The sequence below is a fragment of the Anomaloglossus baeobatrachus genome, chromosome 12 (genome assembly GCF_048569485.1).
Source record: "Anomaloglossus baeobatrachus isolate aAnoBae1 chromosome 12, aAnoBae1.hap1, whole genome shotgun sequence".
NCBI classification, from domain to species: domain Eukaryota; kingdom Metazoa; phylum Chordata; class Amphibia; order Anura; family Aromobatidae; genus Anomaloglossus; species Anomaloglossus baeobatrachus.
In genome coordinates, this window is record NC_134364.1 from 55,785,637 (window position 1) to 55,805,027 (window position 19,391).

The 19,391-nt window shown below is 45.0% G+C and overlaps 1 protein-coding gene across 2 annotated transcripts in view; it reads left to right on the plus strand.

The window, feature by feature from the left end:
- The window catches only part of SYNE2 (spectrin repeat containing nuclear envelope protein 2), a 518,190-nt gene that overhangs the window by 407,693 nt on the left and 91,106 nt on the right, over positions 1–19,391 (plus strand). For both annotated transcript variants that reach the window (XM_075330437.1, XM_075330436.1), the window contains exons 76-81: positions 2,762–2,929; positions 3,086–3,217; positions 5,410–5,606; positions 6,219–6,351; positions 16,996–17,178; positions 18,977–19,123. In XM_075330437.1, the coding sequence (XP_075186552.1) occupies positions 2,762–2,929; positions 3,086–3,217; positions 5,410–5,606; positions 6,219–6,351; positions 16,996–17,178; positions 18,977–19,123 (960 nt within the window). The remainder of the gene's footprint in view (positions 1–2,761; positions 2,930–3,085; positions 3,218–5,409; positions 5,607–6,218; positions 6,352–16,995; positions 17,179–18,976; positions 19,124–19,391) is intronic.

Consider the following 19,391-nt stretch of genomic DNA (forward strand, 5'->3'; position numbering starts at 1 on the left):
TGAACAGGCCCGAGAACTTGCAGGGCAACCACAAACGTTAGTGGGATGTAAAAATGTTTTGTTGCAGCTTACCGTTACCACCTCCGGAGAGGCAAGTTGGAGGGAGGGCCCACAGTGGAGCAGGCTGGGGCCCAGCCACCACCGGAACCGGTGGCTACCCTCCTGGAGGGGAAGGATAGATCCCGCTCGGGTGACTTGGTTCAGGACTGGGGTCAAGGGGTGCTGCCTGTTTCTTAGGGGTAGCATCAGGGCCAGGTTACTTGGGTGGGAGAGAGCGGCAGCCGCAACCGTTAAAAACCGTTACCGTAACGTTTAAGAAAAGTGCCTCCCGTTGTGGGAAGATGTTATTTTATTTGTATTATGTTTTTATCTTTTTTTCAGAAAAATAAAACCGGTGTTGGACGGGCAGCCTGCGGACGGTCTGCATTTTGCTAAGGGGGAATGTGACGCCCTGGGCAAGCCAGGGGTCACAGGTAATGACACCACCACACCCTACACCCCGGATAGGTACACCAAAGCTAAACCAGAAACCCTTTTTGCCTTCCTCCAGGGGCTGATGTCCACACCAGGGGGTGGGCCAGGTGGTTGGCTCCGCTCACCGAGGAGTTCACAGTCCTGGAGGCGGGAAAACCAGGCAGTTGGGATTGGCAGTAGGGTTGAAGAGAGAGTGAAGTGGTAGAGGAGCAAGTGAGAGGAGTTGAAGTGAAGGAGAAAGTGACAGTTTGGAAAGCCTGAAGTTGGTCCGGGTGTGTGCCCCGGACTGAGACAGCAAGGTTAGCAGACAGCGGTGACCGTCTGCAGGAGAGGCTGATCGGAGGTTGCCGAAAGGACCGTGGACGGGTGGTGGCCCGGCGGTACCGGACCGGTATACAAGGAGAAGCCAACACCATTGGCAGGGGCCTTTCGGATCCCGGCAAGGCTAGGAGTCGCCGTGAATTTGCCAAATCCGTCAGTGAAGGGGACCTCCGGGTCTCCCAACAACTAAGTCCCGATTGAAGGCAACAGTCCAACCGTAGGAGAGAGACACCGCCACCGCCAAGGCACCAGTTTCTCAGGGCCAGCGCCTGCGGGCAAAGAGGGGCTCCTCCGGCCCATATCCAAGTCGGGGAGCGGGTTACCGGTGGGAACCCATCGCTACCAACATTACACAAGGTGCAGGGAAAGAGACAGTCACCGTCAATAAATCCCCAAAACCAATCCCCTTTTCACTCACGGGCGAGGAGCGCCGCTCGAGTCCCCGGGATCCGGCCCATCGCTCGAGCCACCGAGCAGCAGTGGCCGCAGCAGCAGCGGCAGCCGGACCCGAGCAGTGGTACAGCGCGGCGTCCCCTCCTACGCCCGCGACACTAACCACTGAGCCACGGTACAGTGCTAACCACTGAGCCACGGCACAGTGCTAACCACTGAGCCTCGACACAGTGCTAACCACTGAGCCACGGCACAGTGCTAACCACTGAGCCACGGCACAGTGCTAACCACTGAGCCACCATACAGTGCAGGTAGCAGTTAACGGAAAATTTGGATCCATCCCTAACTGTTGTCCCATGCACAGGATAGGGGACAAAGGTATAAGCACTGCTGAGACCAAGCACCAAAAAGGGGCTCCTGCAGTCTGCTCTGTGATTGGAAAGGTAATGAGTATGTGCAACCAGTAAAGTGTTACTCCCAACTCCAAAATCCTATCCCAATATGTAGCACGTGTAATAATAATAATATTAGCAAATACCTCCAATTAGACGAGTAGTATATTTTTCAAGGTTAGCTATGTCGCTTACCTCATTTGCAGGGCATTGCAGTAGCTCAGGTATCCATGATTACGGCCACTCATAGTCAAAGTTAGTTGTTTTTGGTCATAACCATGGATACCTTAACTGCTGCAATGCCCTGCACATGAGGTAAAGGCCGCTTTACACGCTGCGATATCGGTACCGATATCGCTAGTGTGCGTTCCCGTCCCCATCGGTTGTGCGACACGGGCAAATCGCTGCCCGTGTCGCACAACATCGCCCAGACCTGTCACACATACCTGCCCGGCGACGTCGCTGTGACTGGCGAACCACCTCCTTTCTAAGGGGGCGGTTCGTTTAGCGTCACAGCGACGTCACAGCAGCGTCACTGAACCGCCGCCCAATAGAAGCGGAGGGGCGGAGATGAGCGGGACGTAACATCCCGCCCACCTCCTTCCTTCCGCATAGCGGCCGGGAGGCAGGTAAGGAGAGGTTCCTCGTTCCTGCGGTGTCACACGGAGCGATGTGTGCTGCCGCAGGAACGAGGAACAACTTCGTTACTGCTGCAGTAACTATATTTGAGAATGGACCCCCATGTCACCGATGAGCGATTTTGCACGTTTTTGCGAGGATGCAAAATCGCTCATAGGTGTTACACGCAACGGCATCGCTAATGTGGCCGGATGTGCGTCACCAATTCCGTGACCCCAACGACTTTGCATTAGCGATGTTGTAGCGTGTAAAGCCCGCTTAAGAGACAGTCAATCAACAGAATTATACTACATTTCTAATTGGGAGTATTTGATAATATTATTATTATTACACCTACTACATATTGGGATAGGATCTTAAAACTGAAAATACTAATGCTCACTGCTGTAATACTTTATATCAGTCCTGTTAGGTGTCAGCCCCATAACGTATTTTCTCTGGGGTTGTGTTGGAAGCATGTCAGCTGTGGCACTCGCACCGTGGCTGCTCCTCCGGTTGCCACATTTCTCAATGGACTAATAATTCTTTTTTCCCTAAACCAGAATTTCTTCAATCACCTGGAAAGTCAGGTTTTATCCCTACAAGCCTTCTCATCACAGAAAACAAATCTTCAACTTGACAAGGACCGTATAGAGACGGTAACACAAGACGCGGAGACCCTGAGACGACACTTAGCCGACCAGTATATTAATATGATGGTTATACTGGAGGTAATATTCCTCGCCTTGTAATCCATGTGCTAATCTAGAACCAACGTGTTCTCTGTTCTCATCTCTATATCATGCTCAGGTCGTAAAGACTTGTGACCGGGAGCTGCGCCCTGAGCCTAATGACTTCTACATCTGCTCTGTCCTTCTCTCCAACAGAACTGGAAAGACTTTGACTCAAAATACGATCGTCTCAGTAAGAAATATGAAGCTCTGGAAACCATGATCCCGACAAGCAACTTGGTGGAAGAGTCTGTCGAACGGGTCACGGAACGGCTAAAACAGTACCAGGTAACGTCCAGCCACCCGACAGATGGTGGATACCATAGAAGATCTAAAGAGGGCAAAAACGATAATGTCTCCCAGCGGGCAATCAGTTCTAATCATGGCGGATATCTTGTAAGATTTACCAACAACTACTGGGTTGTCATTGTAGTTAAGTAATGTCACTTCAAGCATTACATCAAAGTCTGACAAGATAAATTGAGGCCTCCTTTAAAGAGAGTGGTGTCCTATATGTTGAGAGCTATCGAGATAACTCACATTTTGGCACCATGTTTGAGAAGTATTGGTCTAGATGGGACAACAGCTTTCATTTTTCCTGACAAGGGCATTGATTTCCAATAAGTGAGCCCTTCATTTAGGACCCCACCTTTAATTTTACCCTACTAGGCCATGTAGACAATGAACAAGTGGGTCCTCCGTTCAGGGCCCCAACTTTCATTTTTCCCTATTAGAGCATGTAGACATCCAATAAGTATATCCTCCATTTAGGACACCACCTTTAATTTTTCCCTACTGGGCCATGTAGACATCCAACAAGTTTGTCCTTCATTCAGGACTCCACCTTTTAATTTTTCCCTACTAGGCCACGAAGACAACCAATAAGTGGATCCTCTATTCAGGACCCCAACTTTAATTTATACCTATTAGGCTATGTGCCCACGGGAGCTCGCACCTGCAGATATATCCGCAGGTACGTCCGCAGGTTTCCCGCAGCTGCTCGCCGGAATCCGCAGCTATTTTTAGCTGCGGTAGTACAGTGATATATCTGCGGTAAACCTGCGGACGTTCATGTGGATTACCTGTGGATGTCCCGGCCTCTATCTCCATAGTGGAGGGCCAGGATTTCCGCAGGTAATTCCGCAGAAAGAATTGACACGCAATTACGTGCGGCTGCAGGACATCTGCAGCATATTCTGCAGCCGCACGTCTCCGCAGCATGGACACAGCACTCCCCATGTCCCATAGGTTAACATGGGGAGTGTCTGTGCATGCTAAAACCTGCGGATTTATCTGGAAAATCCAAAAAATCCACAGATTTTCCGCAGATAAATCCGCAGGTTTAATCTCCCGTGGGCACATGGCCTTAGGGCATGTAGACATCCAACAAGTGGGTCCTCCATTCAGGACCTCACCTTTAATTATTCCCTACAGGGCCCCACCTTTCATTTATTTTCCTAGGGCACGTAACATCCAATAAGTGGGTCTTCAATTCAGGATCACTCTAAGACCAGAGTCACACTTGCGTGTGACTCGCGTGAGAATCAAGTCATATCACGCGACATGGCCTTCTGCTTTACGAACAGGAGCGTGCAGCTGCATTTATTTCTATGCAGCCACACTCTTCTGTCAGGAGAGTGGCATGCCATGCCCGGTGATGTGACTCGATTCTTGTGTGAGTCATTTGCAAGTCACTCGCAAGTGTGACTCTGGCCTAATAGCCAGAATAAAGAGCTGCGGCAAAGTGAAGCTCCTGCATTGATTGATACAGTGTAACCATGGACTACATAGTTGCCCATTCATTTGCAAGCCACTAAGGCATCCATACAACTTTGGTTGACAACTTTTTCTCTTCTCCCCGATATACATGATTGCTATACTCTCTCTTATGGGAGACTGGCCACCGCCTCTCTAGACAAAGAACAAAAGGATTGGAAGTCTGAATTCAAAATGGCCAATTCTTCTCTCCCGACATGAACAGTCAAAGCAGAGAAGGCCACCGCAAATATCAAATAGTCTGCCAATCCCACCAGAATTGGCAAGCTTGGCTGCATTTAATTGATTGCAAGAGTGGCCCAATTGCAGATAAGACCACCCTCTTAATACATAGTTTTGAAGACCTTATATGAACAAAAAATTCCATAAAAAATGTTAGCGGCAAGAGTTGAGGAAAGAGTTTCACAGGACTAGGACCAGAAGCTACGCGTGTTGTCCATGGTTGCCAGGCCATATGCCTGCGACCGTCCTTCTACCTGTCAACATTCACAGCACCTCTTCTGATTGGTAAGCCTTGCGTTACGTCATACATGCCTCCTGCCACAATGATGCCAATCTACTAATTAGGAATAGAGCCTTAGGTTGTGAGAGGTTTGCAGGGCTCTAGTCTGGCAACCACGTAGCATCGACATGGGTGATGGACCAGCATTCTGGAAATCTTTTTTGCTTAACTCTATTAACGATTCTTTATGTTACCGTTACAGAAAATCCAGGAGCATATTGATAAGAATGAATGTAGACTGAGCCAGACAATTGTGGCTGGTAAAAAGTTACAAAGCGCGGTGGCTTGCCCAGGACTAAAGGGACAGATTACCAAGATGGAACAGCAGTGGTCACAGCTATCCAAGAAAGTCACCCATGAGCTACACAGACTGGAGTCTCTGATTAGCCATCTAACCAGGTTGGAACCACGGAGAACCTATATTGTGTCTTATACCTTATGTCAATTTTTGGTTTTAAATTCTTCAAAAGAAAAAAACATCAGTGTTTATTCCCCAAGAAAAATACTAATTTATTGGAAACGTTTCTACAATTCTAGAACATCAAATATTTATCTATATTTTTTCTTCTGCTAAAAAAAACCCCAATAACTATTTGCAGGATACATAAAACATCCTAAAAATATTGTTGTACTAATATGAACCAATTGTTCTATTCTACGGAGGAATTTTAATGGCCACTTTTCAGAGAGTTGGCCATTTGGGATCCTTAAAGATTGGGTTGAGTTTTGTTTTAAGTCATAAAAAGCACATCACATTTCTCTGTGTTTCAATGAATGGAGCATTGGATTCATGAATGGCGGTGATGCAAACAATTGAGTACTAAGAGCCTTCTGCCAAAGAGATGGCTACGTTCCGAGCGAGAGTCATCCAACCTCCGCAGCCTCTTATAGATTTCCACTAGACCATTATATTGGAGCACATAATGGCTCGGGGGGGGACTTGAAGGACACGGTAATTTTATGTACTTGTTTATACACTCTGATTTTGTTCTGCTCATTCTTTTTTCTCAGTTATAACAAGGACTCCTCTGAATTATCGTCGTGGCTGGAGTCGGCCCGGCAGAAGCTGAGCAGTAGCAGGATGCAGTCACTGGATGCTTCTCAGAAGTTAGACACAATCAAAAATAACTTGAAGAACTTTTTTGTAAGGCAACCAACAAAGTGTGACAATAAAACTGGGGTTTACTCTATTATGTTAGATTTGTGGTGGTCCGACCCATAGGATCGCACTCGGCTGTTTCTGTATCTACTATAGACTTGTATGTGGTGAACTGCAAACATGTTGGGTCATGAAAGAATTAATAATTTCATCAATCCCATCATATAATATTAGAGGATGAATCCATATAGAATGCAAATATCCACCATATAAGCATATGACAAATAGGAGAAACGACGTTGGATTTGAGAAATTTTAAAACTATCAATTTTATTAATGGAGGTTTAAAAATTACATATAGTAAGAGCATAGGACATGCAGCAATTTATACATACAGAACACTGAACAGAAAAACATACAGGACTGACAATATCCGGAGATAGTACAAAATGTGCAGTAGTCAGGGAAATATCACCAATTCACATAAGCAGCAAAGTTGCATAAGATAGAAAATACATCACAATACATGGCATGGATCAAAAAATTACGTCAAAATCAATGACTGAATACTTGTATGGGTGAGATCAGTTCAAATGCCATGTAGTATAAAGAAAGAAACAGCAGTCTGCCCCCTGCAGGGATACTCTTTTGTACCGGTTTGTATGACTTGTATACTTTTGAACTTAATTGTACCTTCTTACCAGTACTTATACTCAAACGGTTCATTTTTACCCTAACTCTGCAGGGGGCAGACTGCTGTTTCTTTCTTTATACTACATGGCATGGACGGATATATCCGTCATGGATCGTGTCCCGGTAAGCCCCGCCCCCTGCCGCGGGCAGGCGGCGTGGATCGGCACACATATCAGCTGTTTTCAACAGCTGACATGTGTGCCTACATGTTCCGAGTGGAATCGCATTCCACCCGGAACATTAACCCCTTAGATCTCGCTGCCAAAGTCTGGCAGCGAGATCTATATGCGCGCGGCCATCTTTTTTACTTACCGCCGCCCCCTCCGGATGTCACGTGAGTGATCACGTGACGTTCGGTGGTTGCCATCGTAGCACAGGGTCATGTGATGACGCCTGGTGCTACGAAGTTTCACTTTCATTCTTCCTCGGCACGGAGCAGAGGAAGAAAGAAAGTGACTATTTCTGCTGTATAGCTGTAATCAGCAGATAGCGATCAGCAATCGGATTGCTGATCGCTATAGCCCCCTAGGGGGACTAGTAAAATAAAATAAAAAAAGTAAAAAAAAAGTTTTAAAAAATTAAAAAAAAAAACAAAAAACCTAAAAGTTCAAATCACCCCCCTTTCCCCCCATTGAAAATTAAAGGGTTAAAAAATAAATAAATATACACATATTTGGTATCGCCGCGTTCAGAAATGCCCGATCTATCAAAATATAAAATCAATTAATCTGATTGGTAAACGGCGTAGTGGCAAAAAAATTCCAAACGCCAAAATTACGTTTTTTGGTCGCCGCAAGTTTTACGCAAAATGTAATAACAGGCGATCAAAACGTAGCATCTGCGCAAAAATGCTACCATTAGAAACATCAGCTCGAGACGCAAAAAATAAGCTGTCACTGAGCCATAGATCCCAAAAAATAAGAACGCTACGTGTTTCGGAAAATGGCGCAAAACGTGCGCCACTTTTATTGGACAAACTTGTGAATTTTTTTAACCCCTTAGATACAAGTAAACCTATACATGTTTGGTGTCTACAAACTCGCACCGACCTCAGGTATCATACCCACACATCAGTTTTACCATATAGTGAACACCGTGAATAAAACATCCCAAAACCTATTGTGCCACCACACTTTTTTGCAATTTTTCCACACTTGGAATTTTTTTGCTGCTTTCCAGTACACCATATGGTAAAACTTATGGTTTCATTTAAAAGTACAACTTGTCCTGCAAAAAACAAGCCCTCATATGGCAAGATTGACGGAAAAATAAAAAAGTTACGGCTCTCGGAAGAAGGGGAGCAAAAAACAAAAACGCAAAAACGGAAAGTGCCCCGGGGCTGAAGGGGTTAAAATTTCTCAAATCCACCGTCGTTTCTCCTATTTTTCATGTTGGGTCATGAGTCCATTCCATAAATGTTCTCCCTGCTGTATCTATTGTGGTCGATCAACTCACGCAGCCATTCGTGGTAGTCACAAGAACGCTTCTCGTTTACATTTTCACCTGGTTTAGTGGACTTCATAAACCAGCCTAACAAAGTAAAACAAAACAAGAAAAAGCCTTTCTGGCACAAAGAAAATAAAAGAGCATAAACACCATCCATATAACTGAGGATTCCACCCACTAAGCTTCAGGGTTCCACTCTTTACAGCAAGAGCACAGCACTGGAGGTCTGCTACCTCCATACACAGAAGAAAAAACAAAAAGCCAGCACTAAATGTGCACTTCAGCACTAAAAATTCCAAACTGTACTTATTATAAAAATTTTGAGATTTTTGGCAAAAAATTGCAATTTCTTGAGCCACCCCGCCACGTCACGGCAAATCTCATTTGGGGCAGTCCTACACTAAAATATTTTTATAAAAGGTGCCAAACGGCCTCACATTTGAATAGTAGCTCTTAGCAGCACTCACCTGGTCTATTTCAATCCCGTACCCATGAGTCATGGCTGTGGGCGGGACAGGTCCAAGCAAATGCTGCATGAAGTAATTAGCCTGTGGACAGGGCCTGATGACTGAATGTGAACAGTCACCAACCGCCAAAATCTAGACAGATGGAATACATCCCAAATTGGGGTGCATAGCAAGGTGGAGGTCAGCCACCGACCAATTCAATGAAGAAAAAACAAAAAGCCAGCACTAAATGTGCACTTCAGCACTGGAGGTCTGCTACCTCCATACACAGATCCCAGAGTGATTCCAGAGGCCTTCAATTTACCCGCTGGACCAAACCCTAAGGTGGCGATATGATGAACAGCCGTCGCACCCATCTCTTTAGCTGTTCACAAAAACCCGGACCTGTTAAAAGCTGTTTAAAAGGAACTCGTTAGGTGCAATATGCACCCAGACTCACGAGCAGTTCTGAGTGTATATTGCGAATCCCTGCCTAACTTTTCATGTATGCACTAGCATAGATAAAGGGATCTCTAGAAAAAGTATTTCTAAAGATCCTTTATGATATGCTAATGAACGCAGGGATTAGTTGCAAGGGCTTTAGTTCCTGCTCTCGTTCCACCCTCTTAACATGGGAGCACACCCACAGGGGCGTGCTAACATGTTATTCAATGCTGCATCACCAGCGGTGACGTGTGTACCTGTGTCTGCTGTTCAGAAGTACCCGGGACTTTCGGTAATGCACAGTATGAAGCCGGGTGTACGCCTCCCGGCTTCAAAGAGGTTTAGTGCACATGACTGGAAGCGTTGGAACCTCTGAGCAGCGGTAACAGCGGACACAGGTACACGTGTCACCGCTGGTGATGCTGCATTGAATAGCATGTTAGCACACCCCTGTGGACGTACTACCATGCTAAGAGGGGGGACTAGTCAGAGGAAGTAACGCACTTGCGACTAGTCCATGTGCTCATTAGCATATCATAAAGGCACTTTGGAAATACTTTTTCTAAAGATCTCTGGCAGGGATTAGCAATACACACCCAAACTGCTCTTGGTTCTGGGTGCATATTGCTCATGACAGGTTCCCTTTAATCCTTCCAGTTTACTAGAGCATACATCCAGGTTCACATCACTGAGGTTAATAATCTCAGCGATACATACCTCAGGCCCTCTTGTATTTTGCCAGTGAACACCTTACATTATCCTTTAGAGAAGAATGGCAACTCTTCAAATAGGTTATCCAATTTAAAAAAACTCTATTTTATATGTTCTATTCTGGTTAAATAGATGGGAGCCCTCTATTAAGGACAGCCCCCATCTTTTATCTGGAGGGTAGAGCTTCAAAGGACATTTCTCCTGTGGGGTTGCTGTAAGGAAAGGGAATATTTACATCCAGGTTTTTGCAGAAGTAACAGCTGATTGTTAGGTGTTCAAGATTTATTAGCATTATAACTTTGGGCAATAAATTAATATTTGTGATCTAAAGTAATTGGTCATTTAAGCAATCAATCAATCAGTCATATAATCCTTTTAAGACCAGCAGTAGTAGGAGGTACCTGGCATAGCCCACCTCTTGAACAAAACTGTATATTATGAGAACAAATTAGATTTTCTCCTGGTTATTAGAGGATAATTCTTAAGTTTTTAAATGGTTAAAATTAGGGTTAGGTTTTCATTCTGTGGCTAACGGCTTATTTCCTTGGTTACCGACCACCTCTACAGTCTATCAGCGGTGGCCACCCTTGTAGGAAAGGAGCATAGTGCTTACAAGCTGGTTTACTGTTAAGCTTGTAAGTGCTGCTTTGAAGCTGGCCAGGTTGCTTAGTCTCTGTGTTCTTCCAATTCCGCGGAGGAAAAGCACACGGTTCGGGGCAGCGATTCGGCATCCCTACTGGTGTGACTTCTCAATCATTCAGGAGCGCATCCCTGAAGCAAGGAAGCAGTGTTCATGAATAGTAATCTTCAGACAACCCCTTTAATTTGAGAGACCATGATTCATGTCATATTCAGCTTACAAACATTGTATATATAAAAAATATATACAGTGCCTACAAGTAGTATTCAACCCCCTGCAGATTTAGCAGGTTTGATAAGATGCAAATAAGTTAGAGCCTGCAAACTTCAAACAAGAGCAGGATTTATTAACAGATGCATAAATCTTACAAACCAACAAGTTATGTTGCTCAGTTAAATTGTAATAAATTTTCAACATAAAAGTGTGGGTCAATTATTATTCAACCCCTAGGTTTAATATTTTGTGGAATAACCCTTGTTAGCAATTACAGGTAATAATCGTCTTTTATAAGACCTGATCAGGCCGGCACAGGTCTCTGGAGTTATCTTGGCCACTCCTCCATGCAGATCTTCTCCAAGTTATCTAGGTTCTTTGGGTGTCTCATGTGGACTTTAATCTTGAGCTCGTTCCACAAGTTTTCAATTGGGTTAAGGTCAGGAGACTGACTAGGCCACTGCAACACCTTGATTTTTTCCCTCTTGAACCAGGCCTTGGTTTTCTTGGCTGTGTGCTTTGGGTCGTTGTCTTGTTGGAAGATGAAATGACGACCCATCTTAAGATCCTTGATGGAGGAGCGCAGGTTCTTGGCCAAAATCTCCAGGTAGGCCGTGCTATCCATCTTCCCATGGATGCGGACCAGATGGCCAGGCCCCTTGACTGAGAAACAGCCCCACAGCATGATGCTGCCACCACCATGCTTGACTGTAGGGATGGTATTCTTGGGGTCGTATGCAGTGCCATCCAGTCTCCAAACGTCACGTGCGTGGTTGGCACCAAAGATCTCGATCTTGGTCTCATAAGACCAGAGAACCTTGAACCAGTCTGTCTCAGAGTCCTCCAAGTGATCATGAGCAAACTGTAGACGAGCCTTGACATGATGCTTTGAAAGTAAAGGTACCTTACGGGCTCGTCTGGAACGGAGACCATTGCAGTGGAGTACGTTACTTATGGTATTGACTGAAACCAATGTCCCCACTGCCATGAGATCTTCCCGGAGCTCCTTCCTTGTTGTCCTTGGGTTAGCCTTGACTCTTCGGACAAGCCTGGCCTCGGCACGGGTGAAAACTTTCAAAGGCTGTCCAGGCCGTGGAAGGCTAACAGTAGTTCCATAAGCCTTCCACTTCCGGATGATGCTCCCAACAGTGGAGACAGGTAGGGCCAACTCCTTGGAAAGGGTTTTGTACCCCTTGCCAGCCTTATGACCCTCCACAATCTTGTCTCTGATGGCCTTGGAATGCACCTTTGTCTTTCCCATGTTGACCAAGTATGAGTGCTGTTCACAAGTTTGGGGAGGCTCTTAATTAGTCAGAAAAGGCTGGAAAAAGAGATAATTAATCCAAACATGTGAAGCTCATTGTTCTTTGTGCCTGAAATACTTCTTAATACTTTAGGGGAACCAAACAGAATTCTTGTGGTTTGAGGGGTTGAATAGTAAAATGACACTCTGAATAAACTTTTCACAATTTAAAAAAAAAAAAAATAAAAAAATAAATAACATTCTTTTTTGCTGCAGTGCATTTCACACTTCCAGGCTGATCTACAGTCCAAATGTCACAATGCCAAGTTAATTCCGAATGTGTAAACCAGCTAAATCTGCAGGGGGTTGAATACTACTTGTAGGCACTGTATATTGGTAACCTGGATAACATTACACCTCCAATTCCAAGACCATTTTAATGTGTTTCGCTAATTTTGGGCTTCCTCCAGTGCTAGAGCAGGCGAAACAACGTTTGCTAAAAATAAGTTATAAGTTGTTTTGTCTTGTTGGTAGAAGCAGAAACTGGAGTCTTTGTCTATGGTATGTAAACTGTGTCCATCAGAGATGAGACTAGGACAAAGATTGAGTACTGTTCTGTAGCCCTGGATTCCCAGCTCATCCAGCCCATGTTCCTTCACCCTGCTCCTCCTGGCTTAAATTTGGAGGGGTGATATCACGCAATGACTACCAGGGTTTCGCCAGGTATAAGGGAACTCCCATCAACTGCAGCAACAGATAGGGTACACCGGGAACACAATACAACAGTGGGCCCTGGCTTTAGAGAGAGGGGAACGGGATCACCTGATAACACTCACCTGAGACTGATCCCTGCACTCCATAATGTGGGTACTTGCCCCCTGTCACCGATCACATGCCTAGGCCCTCGCTGACCCTGAACTCACCCTAGCTAGTAAAGGACAGCGAGATGCTAGTCTCACTAATAGAATAAGACCACACGAGGTATGAAAGACAAAACTCCGACAAGAACTTCTCAGCTGCAACTGAAGCAACACCTCAACTTTCTCCAGAGACTGGTTCCTTCCAACTGGACAGCATAGGTATGAGCTATAGCCGGCATGGAGTGTTGGTTATAGTCCCAGATCCCCGAGATCACATCAGGGAGTGATGCACTTGTGACAGGTGACCTGTTAAGTTTTCACCTTTGTACTTGGTACACCAAGAAGTCTTCAGACTATCTGAACTTGAGCAATGCAGCGGTTAACTCTCCGGAGGTTTCCAGGAAAAAAAGATTTTCACTTTCTTCTCACTCAGCACTCAGAACATCCAGTACAAATATTCCAGCCGCAGCGCACGCCAGATATCAACAAACTGATATTTCTGTTGGGTCTTTCCTGACATGATTTACTAATTCTGCTCATATCCTAAACCAAACTCTCTTACATTCTATAAATGTTCCCGCAACCAAAAACACTCGACACTTCAGAAAACTGAAAAATAATACAAGAATAGCTGAAATAATTCAATTTTCTGCAGGAGATAAAGCACAAAGTTTCCAAGAATTGACCCAACCGCTACCACATGTTAATGGGATAACGGTCTCGCCAAAAGATATTTTGAAAGGCTTGGACGTCATAGAGAGGCGGTTATTATGGGAAGTCGTGGAACGCGTGCAGGGCATTAGAAAATTAACAGAAGAAAAAATATAAAAGATCTTGGAAACTTGGGGATTTGTAAGAATGGACAGGTCACTGCCTGAGAAAAGATCAACATCATCATCTCCTAAAAGTTTTAGTGAACCTCTTATTGTAGATCGTCTCCTCTTATTAAATGGTTACAACAACAAAAAAATAAGAAACTTTGCAATTCAACTTTCATTAAAAGTCCCCTCCATTCTCAAAAATTCAGAAAATGTTTTAACCCCATAGTTTATGGCTCATTGACAAGGATAACAGCCACCTCTGTAGTGGTTGTCTGAGTCTGCCAGCTTCAGTGTCCCTGAGCTCTTCCGATAAAGCAGATCCAAAGCTACCCACACTGTCCTTCATCTGTCACGGGGTATATAATAAATGAAGAGCTGTGGAAAAACAAGCGCAATAGGGTCTTACCCCAATAATGTATGGGGAGGAGGACAGGGAGCAATAATACTCACCAGATGTAGTTGTGAAAGTCACAACTACTATATAGGCATGGATAAATTAGATCACGGCAGCAGCAACCCGAGTGGCAGATAACAGAGAACAATAGTAGAAGAAGGGTTTTCATAAGCCGCGCCAAATGATCACTGGTTCAAGTAGTTCGATTAATGAATCTTTATTTAGCACAGGTCTACGCGTTTCTGGAGGCTCAGCTCCCTTCCTCAGGACCGTCAGGCATAAGAAGAGATTTGATGTTTTCTTATGCCTAATGGTCCTGAGGAAGGGAGCTGAGCCTCCAGAAACGCGTAGACCTGTGCTAAATAAAGATTCATTAATCGGACTACTTGAACCAGTGATCATTTGGCGCGGCTTATGAAAACCCCTTTTCTACTATTGTTCACGGGGTATATAATGACAGAGCAGGGGCTCCTAGGCTGGCCCTCAGATTCGAGACCCTGTCCTGTCTCTTATCTCAGAGGTACGCTTCATGGTAGCCAGGTCCGAGCCCCCAGCATGACCCTGACTCCTGTCCAAGCCCTGATCTTACTTCCTTCTCCCCCACCATTGGTGCAGGCCAGAAACACAGTAACAAAACCCTACAGAAACCACACGGACAAGGGAAAACGCAAACTCGTACAGACTGCACTCAAACACAAAAGAGAGACAATATGTGTACAGGGGAATAAAGAAAAAAGGAAGGAAGTAAATGCACAACAGGGGGATTTCCACACCACTCAAAATCACAATCACAGATCACCATAAACAGAATCACCACTAAGACCAGAATCGCTAAGCTGTTATCGACACATACTGAAAGAAAGCAGTACCTTAAATAGGAAATATTCAAATTGTCTCTCCAGGAAGGAGACTAAAGGCTGCTTTACACGCAGCGACATTGCTAGTGATGTCGCTCGTGAAAGTACCCGCCCCCGTCGTTTGTGCGTCACGGGCAAATCGCTGCCCATGGCGCACAATATTGCTCGGACGCGTAACACATACTTACCTTCCTAGCGACGTCGCTGTGGCCGGCAAACAACCTCTTTTTTAAGGGGGAGGTTCGTGCACCGTCACAGCGACGTCACACAGCGGCCCGCCAATAGAAGCGGAGGGGCGGAGACCAGCCGCATTAACGACACACCCACCTCATTGCCGGAGGATGCAGGTACGCTGCTGTTCGTCGTTCCCGGGGTGTCACACCTAGCGATGTGTGCTGCCTCAGGAACGGCGAACAACCTGCCAGCACCAGCAACGATTTTTTGAAAATGAACGACGTGTCAACAATCAACGATTAGGTGAGTATTTTTGATCATTAACACTCGCTCATATGTGTCACATGCAACGACGTCGCTAACGACGCCGGATGTGCGTCACAAATTCCGTGACCCCCAACGACATCTCGTTAGAGATATTGTTGCGTGTAAAGCGCCCTTAACTCTAGTGCCACCTATTGGAAGTAGCAATCCTAAAAGTCAAAAGTGGCCCTTTAACGAGCCTTTTCATATGACTTAGGATTTATACCAGATCAGAACCCCAATTTGCAGATGCAGTGTTTCGGGGTGATTGCCCCTCGTCAGTGCAAAGTATGAGATCTGATCTGGCTGTATGAGAAGCTATAGCGGGGTTTATGGAGAAAACTTTTCTCCTTGCAGAGACCTGACAAACCAATCTGGCTGCCAGTGAGGGGTCTTATAGCTGCAATGCCCCTCTGGGAAATATTCAAATTGTCTCTCCAGGGAGGAAGGAGAAGAACTCTGGTGCCACCTATTGGAGGTAGCAATCCTTAAAGTCAAAAGTGGCCCTTTTAACAGGCTTTTTCATATGACTTAGGATTCATACCAGATCAGAACTCCAATTTGCAGACGTGGTGTTTCGGGTTCATTGCCCCTCGTCAGTGCAAAGGGACACTTTTGACTTTTAGGATTGCTACTTCCTTTAGGTGGCGCTAAAGTTTGTCTCCTTCCTGGAGAGACAATTTGAATATTTCCCAGAGGGGCATTGCAGCTATAAGACCCCTCACTGGCAGCCAGACTTGTTTGTCAGGTCTCCGCAAGGAGAAAGTTTTCCCCTTAAATAGGAAGGAGACTGCTGCACTTGGCAATTAGCTTCCCTTTCTGCAGGAATCAACTTTTGCAGGTCTGAAGACCAGTGAACCTGAATCAGCCAACGCCCGGCTCTGGCTGAACAACTCTGAAGCATCAGGTTGATTGTCAGACTCTGTAGTGTGAACAGAGTCCGATGCCGCTGTGCTACCAAGTGCGTGCAGAGCCAAACATCGCATGATATCATCAGGAGCTCACTAACTCCCTGACAGGCAGGAAGCCGGGAGCGGTGCACTGCTGATGATGCTCATCTTGAGACTCCCGCTTTAATCATTACCGTAATATTCATTTTAACCGGGGACCACTGCTTGTCTCCACTCTTTGCCTCCAAATTCTTACATTTCCCCATATCATGCAGTCATGTTCTTACCAACATAATAGAAAGGTCACTGCCTCCTGCAGAACCAACATGCTAAACCCATGCTGCTGTGATAATTTGCTTCATAGAAGTTGCAAGAGTGTTCATCCCTATGAGACATTAGCCCATAAAGCCCTGAACCTTACAAATATATTCACAGGCAGGTCATTGCTTACTTCAAAATCAACATACTCTTCCTCCAGATGCAAAGATCCAATTATCTTTTAGCAGTGAAGTATTTATGGTGTTTTCTTTGTCTCCATGTTATTGTATTTACAGGAATTTACAAATGACATTGACCAGAAATCTTCCTTAAAGACCTCCGTAGTGAACGCTGGTAACCAGCTTCTCCGGCTGAAGGAATCCGATACGTCAGTCCTAAAACTGAGCTTAACTAAGTTTGAGGAAAGTTGGACGGATCTTATAGGAGCATTGCCTGCTACTCAAGAGAAGATGCAGCAAGTAAGTAGATATTATTAATAGTTATGAGCGAGCACTACCATGCTTGGTACTCGTATCGAGCAGTTGGACGCTCGGATGGGCTCAACTCCAGTACTGAGTATAATTAAGTCAATGGGGATACAAGCAGTTTTCTAGAAGATCTTCTCATTTCCCAGTTCATGATCCTTTAGAAGCTGCTTCTAACTGCTGCTCAGCAGAGATCTCTACATGATATTCCAACTGCTCTGTGCATGGAAATTCCCCTGTCTGATGGCAATGGGGAGCAGAGAGGCTCAGGCAGTGAAATCCTGAGCAGCAGTTGAAAGAGGCTTCTAAAGGAGCATAAAATGGGCAGTAAAACAGTGTGTTTGTGAGCAAAGGAAGCAAAACAAGTACTGAACTATGACACAATAATTAAGAATGTTGCAAATATTGGAAACTAAATATTAAAAAAGGTTTAGTTACTCTTTAAAGCTTGGAAGGTTCCCCAGTGAAAATGGTTTACGGACCCACACTGTGATTTGACATTTGTAGTACTGACCTCCTTGGTGGCACTTAGTTGCATCCTCACCTCCATAACCCCATTTCTGTTTCTCTGCTGCCAATTTATAAGGTTGTAGGAATCATTGATCCTCTTAAACGTGTTAAACACATATAACCATTCTGAATCTTCTCACTCATAATTGCCACAGTCCCAACTATACCAGGACAATCCCAAGAATTGGCCCACAATGTGGCTGCAGTTTGTGCAAAACCTCATAGCAAGCTTTTGAGGGGTGTCACAATGACTTCAGGATAGTGAGAAACTGGGGTTCCTAAGCTGTCCCTCAAGCTATGGGGCCCTAATGCTATCTCTAATCTCAGGGATACTCCTAGTGGTGGAGATGCCTGAGTCTCCTTCATGGGCGTTCTCCTGACCAGTCCTGATCTGATTCCCCCTCCCCCTAGTGAGTGATGGGACAGGAGTGTAATGAAACCCATAGATGAAGACAGAGGAGGGAATAAAACCCCAAAACAAAACTCTGTCACACAGCGTACACACACAGGATAAGACAATTGAGATTCAGGAGGAAAAAGAAGAGTAGGAAGGAAGTATAAAACAACAGGGGTAAACTTCACAACTGCAAGAGACACCACTTTCATTAGAGAGTCTGGGACACCACACCTCCCAGACCAACATAGAAAAAACTATAGCTGACATGGGTGGAAGGATTCCACCAGCATAAATAGGAGGGGAGCAGATTTGATAGGCCTCACCACAACATGTGATTAAAGGAGCAAGCAGACTAGTGGAGATTAACTCTTGCTAGCCTGCCTATGAATTAGCACACAGCAGGTCGACCCCCAAGTCTGCCTGTATTGATCCCAAACACCAGAGAAACCATCTGGCAGAGTGTCAGAATCTGTAATCTGAACAGAGCCCAATACCGCCATGACAGTCGGCAAAGTTTGTGCAAAACTCCATGTGACAAGGGGATTCCAAAAATTTGTGGGTCATTCCTAGGGTAAAACTTGCATGTCTGGTAATACTTGGTATGTATACCCTCAATTTAACCAAGTCAGTAAGCTGGAAACTTGAAAACCTACATCATAGTTTCCCATATATTTTACATGCCTCACTGTCTCTAAGGAACTGTTCTGATTTTCAGAAAGGATGGCGACTCCTCATAATGGGATGGGGTGGCATGCAAATGTTGGTGATGGTTGAATTGGGTGTTGTATACATTCCTGCTCTTACTGTTAAGAACCCTTTCCAGTATTGCAATCCACGGTGTATAGCTTTGACCTATAATGTTTTAAATAGTTGTTTTTTTTTCAGCAACTAGTGGAGAAACTTCCATCCCTTGACGCAATCAGAGAATTAATGGACTGGATGAGTGAAGACAAAGAGATAGGACAACTAAATTCTATAGAGAATATCCCAACAACCATGGCTGACATCAAAAGCCTTCTTCAGAGATATAAGGTATGTAAATCCTACTGTGTCAGGTAGAAAATGGTGGAAAGGTTTAGGCCTCAGCTGCAGAGGCTTCTGTGTCATTGTGTTTCCACCAGAGGGCGCTCAAGAGAGAGAGAGAGTGTCTGTATACATCCATATACAGTGAGCTCCCTCTAGTGGTGACTCCGCGCAGACAAAGTTTTTTCATTTGATGCTATAATACTGTAAGCAAGGACGTTTTAAGTGCAAAAAGTGAAAAATAGTCTCAACCACTATATATTTTAAATGTATGATG